We start from the raw sequence: 9,735 nt of genomic DNA, 5'->3' as shown, positions 1-9,735 counted from the left end.
TGTCTGCCAGGCTGTACACAGACAGGTGCAGTGCTGCCCTCCACAGCTCAATGCTCTCAATCACACTTCTTCTCATTGTCTTTTCATCTCTTCATTCATTCATCACCTGTCTGTCTCTGTCTGTGTTTGTCTCTAACTTTAGCTAAATCTAATAACGAGTGGATTTAGATACAAATACGTTGTTAATCCTTTAAGAGAACCTTCATGATTGGTCCAGTTTGGACGCTGGACGCCCACGTGTCCACTCAGAGCTCTGTGCTCGTGTACATCCTGTCGATTGTTTCCATATGTGTGACTTCCTGTCTCCCCCGTGTCTTTGTCCCTGCAGCCAAACATGGACAGTGCCGGCCTCCTCGCCCTCGTCTAAGTGCCTGATCCACGTGGGCTTCATCTCTCAGGTCCAGGTCCAGGACTTCCTCCCTCCCTCCCTGCCGCAGCATGAACATGCTCAAGTCCAGTGGACTGAAGATCCCTGGCCGCGGGCCCAAACATTCCAGCCCAGTGGGACGCGGCTCAGCGGGCGGAACGTCCAGCCCCGTCATCCCTAAAGAGAGTAAGTTCTTCTCATCACAGGAAGTGGCTTTGAGCTTGTTGTTTTTCGTGACTCACCGGAGCTCATCTGCTTCAGATTATGTGGACGCTAACGTGTTTTCTTTAGCTTTATCATCTGGACTTCAGACCTTCCAGGTTTTCCCAGGCTGTTTTTGGATCACTTTGAACACAAATATCATGATTTCACTGCAGTTTTTCTTCAATTTAGAGCGTTCAATTAACCCAATGAAGGGCGGAGCTATGAGGATTGTTTAGTTAGCTTTTCCACGATACAGTTCCAGCTCGACTCGGTTGAGAATGGTTTCCACGTCTTCATAGTATCTTCTCAACGTGGACGGAGTATTCATAGCACGGCTACAGACTAGTAGCTGTTGTTTTGGGTCAAACTGAATCATCAGAATCAGTTGATTTAAAAAGATTAGTTCACAGAATCGTTCAGTACTTCCTACATGAACTGAAATACAAGAGAACGTGATCGTGAATCGAGCTCACGATTGTCTGTCGCTAAATACACCAGACTTTTGACATTTTAGACATTTGCTTTGCTAAATGTTGGAGCTTGACCCTTAACCTCAGGGATTTTTAAGTCTTTTTAACTGATCTACAGTTCAGCATTGTTGGCTTTGATTCTCGTGTCGCGCTCATGACAACACTCTCTGACCAATCAGTGGGATTTTGGAACTATAAGTAGAATTTGGAACTTTAAGTAGATTTTGGAACTATAAGTAGAATTTGGAACTTTAAGTAGATTTTGGAACTATAAGTAGAATTTGGAACTTTAAGTAGATTTTGGAACTTTAAGTAGATTTTGGAGTTATAAGTAGATTTTGGAATTATAAGTAGAATTTGGAATTATAAGTAGATAATGGAACTTTAAGTAGATTTTTTAATTTGCAGTATCATTAGAGATACCCCAGCCCTCGATGTGTCGGGATTTAACTGAACAACCATAAACGTTCTTATTTTTAAAGATGCTCCATGTCAGAATTTGAAAATCTCTTTCATAACTAAAGGAAAACCTGGTCTAGACACTGATACCTCTCTAAATGAATCCATATCTAAAAGTCAGCCCTCTATTATCCAATTTGTCAACATGAAACAAAACAGTTAATTGAAGTTATTAGAAACAGTTTAAGATCCTTTGAACAACTTGTGTGGTTTTAACTGTGGGTTTGTTTGTTTGTTTCTTCTACTTCTTCCTTTGCTCAGTTCCACATTCAACATGAACCCACCCACCCACACACACACACACACACACACACACACACACACACACACACACACACACACTGATAATGTGAAACAAGCAAACTATCAGCTCAAAGAAGGCTGGTTCTTCTTCAGTCACGTCCACGTCAGCTGAAAGAGAAGCTGTAATTTAGCAGAGTGTGTGTGTGTGTGTGTGTGCGTGTGTGCAGGGCTGCCTGTCAGAGTGAGAACAGCTGTGATTATATCTTGCAGACGGGGGTTATAATTTTCATTCAGAGTCGTTTCTCAGAAATGTTTAATTTTGGTCTCGGCCGCTGTTTTTCCAGTAGCTGCGACAGCGCTTAAAATCCACGTTAATAACATCGTACGTCTGAGTAATGACTTTTTTTTTGTTATTGTTAATAAATCCACTAAAAGGACCCAGAAACTCAAGTCAGTCTTTACTTATACTTTACAACTTTCTTTGCTAACGCGGAGCTAAAATAACCTAGCAATTTGTGTATGGTTTTAAATGATTATATTAATTAAACCTCCTAAATACACTTTTTTATTGTCAACTATACAATGTTCCATATCAAAACATGAAATTTTATTTTTATTTATTTTTATGGACTATTTTTATTCTCAGTGTAGTTTTTATTTCCTCATTTTTTCCATGACTGGAAAATTGATCAATCATTTTCCAGGTTGAAATCCTACATTGTGTTGCTTTAACGTAACATTTGAGCCGAAATAGCCCCTGAAAACCATCCAGAAGTCGCCCATAATAAAGTCAAAACCCTTAAAAAGCAGCCCATAATGTTGCCCTGGAGCCACTCAGCTGTTCCTGAAGGTGCAGCTAATCGACATTCTTGCCTTGTGGTTTGAAACAGTTTGTCTTTTATTTGAACTCATTAGTCTGTACTCACTTCCTGTTTATCCAAAACAACAAAACACACAAACGCACTCTCTGTTCTTCACCACCAAGCCTTTTTATCCTTTACGACCACGCTTCTCAAACTGTGGCGCGTGCACCATCGGCGGTACGCTAACTCGGATTTGTGTCAATGTTAACAAACAACAAAATAATATTTTTTGTCATTTGAGGAGGAGGAGGTCAATCTTACAGAATCTACTTAAAGTTCCAAAATCTGCTTAAAGTTCCAAAATCTACTTATTGTTCCAAATTTTACTTATAGTTTCTAAATGTACTTATAATTCCAAATTCTACTTATAATTCCAAATCTACTTATAATTCCAAAATCTACTTATATTCCAAAATCTACTTACAGTTCCGAAATCTACTTATTGTTTCTAAATCTACTTATAGCTGCTAAATCTACTTAAAATTTGAAAATCTACGTATAATTCCAAAATCTACTTAAAGTTTCAAAATATACTTATAGTTGAAAAATACTTAAAGTTCTAAAATCTACTTAAAGTTTCAAAATCCACTGAAACTACCAAAATCGACTTATAATTCCAAAATCTACTTATAGTTCCAAAATCTACTTATTGTTTCTAAATCTACTTATAGTTCCAAAATCTACTTATAATTTCTAAATCGACTTATAATTCCAAAATCTACTTATAATTCCAAAATCTACTTAAAGTTCCAAAATCTACTTAAAGTTCCTAAATCTACTTATAGCTGCTAAATTTACTTATAATTCCAAAATCTACTAAAAGTTGTAAAATCTACTTATAATTCCAAAATCCTACATATAGCAAAGGAAATGTCTAAAATCTCAATATTTATCTGTGCTGTGGTCATTACAGGAAGTACTGAACGATTCTGTGATCAAATCTTTTTAAATCAACTGATTCTAATGATTCATTCACACCCAAAACATCTGCTTTACAAGCTCACTAGTTTGCAGCCGTGCTATGACGACTCTATGGATTCATAGAAATCGTACTAAACTGATCGTTTCACAGTTTTTTGGTCATTCGGGTCAAACTTGCATTGTTTCGTTTCAGTCAATCCCTTTGTTTTTAATTGGGAGCTTCTTTGTCGCAGTGATTATTTCGTGGGGTAATTTGCGGCTCCATTTTGGATTCAACCCGTCTGTGAAGACAAGTGAGGACACACTTAGTTTCCTGCTCCAGATCCTGTCGCCGTCACATCGAAGAGGGCCTCTGTGTTCGAAAGTTGGCAAAGTTTACTTTTGCTAAATTTAAAGCAGTGTTTTCAGACTCCTGGAGGAAGTCGTAGCCCGGTGAGAGTGAGTGAGTGAGTGAATAGAGGGAAAGTATCAGAGTGTTTCTGCAGCTGCTTTTCTTACAGAGCTGTGTCACTTCTCGTGATGCTGCCATCTCTGAACAAAAATAACTCTGCTGTACTCTGCCGCATTTTCCATTAGATTGAATCTTAAAGTTTCAGGACATTCACTTCGGCCTCGATGAGCCAAACTGTATAAATCCACTTTTTGGCTTTAGCTGAGAACAGCAAGATGACATCAAGTCCTGGATTTTAATCCAATCTAAAGGCATTTAAACTCTTTAATTACTAGTTTGTATATAGTTATTGTCAAACAGGAAAATGTTTAGAATTTTTCTCGATTAATACATGTATGATATTATAAACCCCAATAAAACAGCCATTTTATATCGCAATAACATCTTTTTTTCAGCATTTTCTCACCAAAAACTGTTTCTAATACATTACAGTTAAATTGAATAAATCTAAGTGGAAATATTTTGATCAAACGCAGCTTATCAAACCATATTTTTCCTCAACCTTGACCTAATTTAAGCGAATTGTTCATAAAATACCCTTTTAAGATGATTCTCACCACAGTGAAGCAAACAAATGTGGAATCGATGCATTTAACCCCCCCCCGTGTTAAAAAACAGTGTTGTGGTTGTAGCGCGACTACGCGCTAGCTCCTCCCGCTAACTCCTCTCGCTAACCCGAAGCTGCTGCCAACTGATCATAACCACGGCGACTGCTAATTTGGGGGCGACACATCTCACTTCTTTGAAATCACTGGTGTGGGAAATATATTTGCGAGTTTTGTCAACAACGTTCGCGCAAAGCTAACTTATGAAAAACAATCTTCTGTCCTAAATTTGGAGCAACTAAAGCGATAACTAGCGCTATAGACGTGTTCGTAGCATCCATCACGTGACCTCAATCTATGGTGGAAGAAAACGCTGGATTTATACATTTAAACAACGTAAGGGAACCATTCTACGGAAAGCCGAGCGGGTCACAACTCACTCCAAAGTCTTAGGTTTCCTTCCACGTGCGATCGTGTTATCAGAGGTCAAAGGTCATATTTACTTACTGCTGGACTTAGTTTACAATTAACTGGTTATTTTTTACGTTTCACGTTGTTAATAAGTAATTTAATTTAGCAAAAGAGAATGTTGCTGCATTTTAACGCGATTGGAAACCTCTTTTCTAAACACTGTTTTGGCCACTGACACTCAATTTCGAAACATAATAGTCACGGATTTAAAAAGAAAGGGTAATAAACGCGACAAAGTGCAGAAAGACGAGAGCTAGCGAGGTAGAGGTCGGGGGCTCGGCCTGGTCCATCTGTCACTGTCTGAGAGAGACTCTCACACAGCTGTTCCAGCCTCTGCTGATCAACACTGAGCTGGAACTCTTTAAGTCGTATTTAAAAAAAAAAAACAACAGAGACGCAAAACTCATGAGCGAGACGATGTGATATTGTCTTTGTGTGTCGGGTAAAAAAATTAATCACAAACGAGTTAAAGAGAGAGGACAGAGAACGACGTGAGTGTGGGTGTGTGAGGGGATAATTGGGAGGAGGAGGAGGAAGCTGTGGAGGTTTCATTGTGCGGCGCTGATGAATAGTGGGATTCAGACGGTGGTGGGAGGAGGAGGAGGAGGAGGAGGAGGAGGAGGAGGTCAAACACAATAGTGAAAGTAAGAGCTGTGTTTCCAGTCGTCCTTCTGCCCTGAGATCCTTTTAGCCTCGTCCTCCTGTTGCCCCCGGCAACGCAGACCCTGGGTTTTAAACTGAGTTTGTTGCTGTTTGTTTGTTTGTTTGTTTATTGTTTTCTGCCTCCTGTGGTCTAAAAAGTTTGAGAAACTGGATTACATAATCTGGTTTCAGTAAAACGACCACGTTTGAATGTAGTAGTATCGGAAGCACGGCTCCTAATCCTGTGAGGGATCCTCAAAGAGATGTATCTAAAAGGTTTTTTAAGTCCATGAAATGTTGAAAAATGCTGATTTGTTGTTTCCACAAACATAAATGTTCACTTTTAATCATATGTTGCCCAAAAAACGTGAAATATTCACATTTAAGCAGCAGAAAATACTGAGAAAAATGCTCAAAGTGAGTAATCGAGGTCATGATGTACAACCATGGTTCCTCATTTGTCTCTATGCACATACAAATATCACTTTCATGGACTTTAAAGTTCTGTACAAAGCTGGAACATGATCTTAGCCGTGTGTCAGACATGACTAATCGATGACAGAATCATGCGACTGCTCCTATGTCCTAACTATCAGCATCTTCTCGTTTTGAATGTAAATCGGCACAAAAATTGGGTCAAAACTTTACTTTTTCGCTCATTCACACCAAAGCAAATGAAGACATTGTCGTATTTTCGACGTCTGCACTTTTTTTTTATCACTTGGGTGTGAGACGAGTAATAAACCTCCACTAAAAAGCACTTAGCTCTGAAAAAACACACTTTAATTTGCAGAATTCGGTGCAGAAGGCGTCTCAGCATCGGAGCATATGGGAGAAACTGGGGCGCAAACGCTGACACAGGCCCCAAGGCCCGGTCGCGGGGTGACGAAAGAGTACAAAAACCCTGGCACCAACCACTAAATGCAGACTGTTACTGGCAGTGTGTGGCAGCAGACCACGTCTTAATGTTGCCCTGCTCAGTTTACAGCCTGCTGCTGCTGCTGTGTGGAACAAATGAAACAGAAATGTGTCGGGATCACATCAGAGATCTCGGGCATCTCTGTCTCTGACCCACTTTTCAGGAGCGAATGACGTCCCGTCTCTCTGTTCCACTGAACGCTGCCACACATGCCGCACTTATTTCTTCTTCTTCTTCTTCTCTGGCACGCCGACAGGACGCCGAGCGTCGAGGCGACTCGGTCGCCACCGTGAATGGCGATGAGCTCACAATAGCGTGCAGTGTCTGCAGCCGAGAATGTCGTTTCGCAACATTGAAGTCATGGCTTTGGCGTTTTAGCCACTTCACAAAAAGACTGGACTTGTAAAATCCACACCAGCTGAACTCTGCAGTATTTAAAGAATGTGTTTTTGATGTTTAATGACATCGTCAACCAGAAAATGAGGTTTTTGAACCCTTTTCTCTCCCGCACAAAATCTGCATTTTTAGACTGTGAGGACACAGGAGCTGGTGCACTACTGCGGCCTCGTTTGCGAAGTTTGTGGCACTTAAATCCAAACAGAAAAATCCAAACAAGCGAACTGACAAAATAAGAAATTTGAACGTAATCATAGAAGCATCAGTGGATAAACAACTCCTGTGTGCTGTGATGTAAGAATCGCTGTTTTTCTCTATGGGATTTGATGTTCCAGTGACAGTGCGCCGATGACAAAGTGACACAAACTTGATTTTTTTATCATTAGAAAAGGTGAAAAACAGTGAGATAAAGATATTAGAGACTGAAGCTGCTGTAAATTTCAATACCTCTTGCCAACACACTTCAAGAAACCCTAATTCTTCTTTGTCATTCCTGCAGATAATCCACTGAAGCTGACGACGCCGCCCAAAGTCTCCGAAGAGGGCGATGACGTTCTGGGCGACTACACGGTCGGTGAACAGGTCTGGGTCAACGGAGTCAAACTGGGAGTTATCTCCTACCTGGGGGAGACCCAGTTCGCCCCGGGACAGTGGGCAGGCGTGATTCTCAACGACCTCGTTGGCAAGAACGACGGCTCGGTGGGCGGCGTGCGCTACTTCGAGTGCCAGCCCCTGCAGGGCATCTTCACGCGGCCCTCCAAGCTCACGCGGCAGCCGGCGGGCGAGGGCAGCGACAGCCATTCCACCGACTCGCTCTCGGCCCAGAATCAGACTCAGCAGCAGGGGGGCGGCGGCGGCGCCGGCGGCCCCGGCACCGGCGCCCCCGTCACCGGCGCCCCCTCTGGCCAGAGGGTGGTGGTGACGCTCAGAGAGGGCCTGCTCAACAGCGGCGTGAAGACGGGATACGAGTCTGGCTCCAACATGTCGGACAGCGGTTCCGTCAAGAAGGGCGGAGATAAGGATCTACGAGTTGGCGATCGAGTCCTGGTGAGTTGGTTAGATTATTTCCTGGATTATTTGGTCAGATTATTTGTCGGAAAATGGTGGAGAGTCATTTCACTATCCTAGAGGAGCAATCAAACCAGTAACAATTGGAAAACATCTCCTTGTTTGGAAGGGGGCGACTCAACACTATTGACTATTGTCTCAATCTCGAGTTTCAGCTCTTCTTCAACAGAACAAGGTCTCAATTTTTGTCAATTATGATCCCATTGAGTGGAAAACGGGCGATAAAGTATGACACATACGAGTGGACATCAGTGTGATTGACAGCTGGTATCGTCCAATAGCTGCAGACGACGTGTGTAAACTTCATAATCTGACGTAATCGTGAACTTTGAAGCTTTAAAATGGGATTTTGTGCAGCTGTTTTTATATATACGTTATTTTCTATCGTCAAAATCATGCTTTTCCACACTTTTTCCACAGGAATCCACTTACTAAAGGCGCAAATTTGTACGTAATATAACATTTCTGACTATATTTACAAAAGGCTTTTATTATTTTATGCATTTGCCGCCTAAAAACATGCATTTCCTCTTAAATGATCATTATTTCACTCACTTAATATAATTAAAAGTGTGTTTTTCTGTACATATATGACACTAATATCATCCAGAAAGTAGATGTTTCGTGTTCCCAGTGGACGCCTAATTCCAATTTCATGCAGGCAGTAGTCGTGAGAGTGTAACACGATGAGTGTTTGAATCCCCGTGTGTGTGTGTGTGTCTGTGTGTGTTTGTGTGTGTGTGTGTGTGTGTCTGTGTGTGTGTGTGTGTGTGTGTTTTTCCTTATTCTGTTCTGCTGCCACCGTTCAACCTTCATCCAACCTCTCGGGTGCCTTTGTCCTCTCACTCAACCTCTTGAGCTGTGTGTAGAATTCTCCACATATGGAATGACCGGCCCTGGATTCGCGTTTGTGTTTGTTCCATTTTGTGTCGACGGAGACACATGGGGATTGTTAGCGCAGACCCCGCGCAGCTGGAAAAGCGGGAGCCCGGACCGAGGAGCCTTCCTGCTGCTGGTCAATATCGTAAATCACTCCGGATTACTTTCAGCACTTAAGAAAGGGGAGACCGCTGCTGACACATCGATCACCGAATCCATCTATTTCCAAAGCCGCTCCCGTGTAATCCATCTTACCGCGGTGTCTGCCTCTTGAAACACAACACCGCCTCAAAGATATATTTTTTTCCCGTCCACTTGGTGTTGAATTTTGTGATTGTAGAAGGATCTATAAATATGTACCTGTGTCATCGGCATAGAGGTGAACTCCACGGTCACTCATAAACATGGAAAATGAGCGGGCCCAACATTGACCCTTGAGGCACACCCACCAATCTGAATTCGCTTTTAAGAAGCCATCGAGATTCACGATTTGGAGCCAGGTTCCTATTGGACGATACCAGATGTCAATCACACAGGTGTCCACATGCTTTATCGTCTATTTTTTAATCCGAATATTCTATCAGGGATTAACGTTAACTTGTCATTGAGACAATTTACTCTTGAGGAAAATGTAGTTCACGAGTTCACAAATCCAAAGCTTTTCATTCAAACTGACTTATTTTTGGAGCCATTAGAGTCGCCCCCTGGTGGCTATTCTATGCATTCTTACTTCTGGCCAGCCCTGTTTACTCACTGGCCCACCCAGCCAAGTATGATAAAAATGTATTTGGTTTCAAAAAAAATAAAAACATGCATGTAAAGGAAATACATTTCAGA

At 41.7% G+C, this 9,735-nt stretch overlaps 1 protein-coding gene across 1 annotated transcript in view; it reads left to right on the top strand.

Moving 5' to 3' along the window:
• Window positions 1-435: 435 nt before the first annotated feature.
• Window positions 436-9,735, top strand: part of clip2 (CAP-GLY domain containing linker protein 2) — a 31,309-nt gene continuing 22,009 nt past the window's right edge. Inside the window, exons 1-2 of the mRNA XM_083889072.1 lie at window positions 436-553; window positions 7,451-7,998. Of these exons, the coding sequence (XP_083745198.1) occupies window positions 439-553; window positions 7,451-7,998 (663 nt within the window). The 5' untranslated portion in view covers window positions 436-438. The remainder of the gene's footprint in view (window positions 554-7,450; window positions 7,999-9,735) is intronic.

This window comes from Microchirus variegatus (genome assembly GCF_963457635.1).
Source record: "Microchirus variegatus genome assembly, chromosome: 5".
NCBI classification, from domain to species: Eukaryota; Metazoa; Chordata; class Actinopteri; order Pleuronectiformes; family Soleidae; genus Microchirus; species Microchirus variegatus.
The sequence above is the reverse complement of the archived record's forward strand: the minus strand, read 5'-3'. Positions and strand labels throughout refer to the sequence as shown.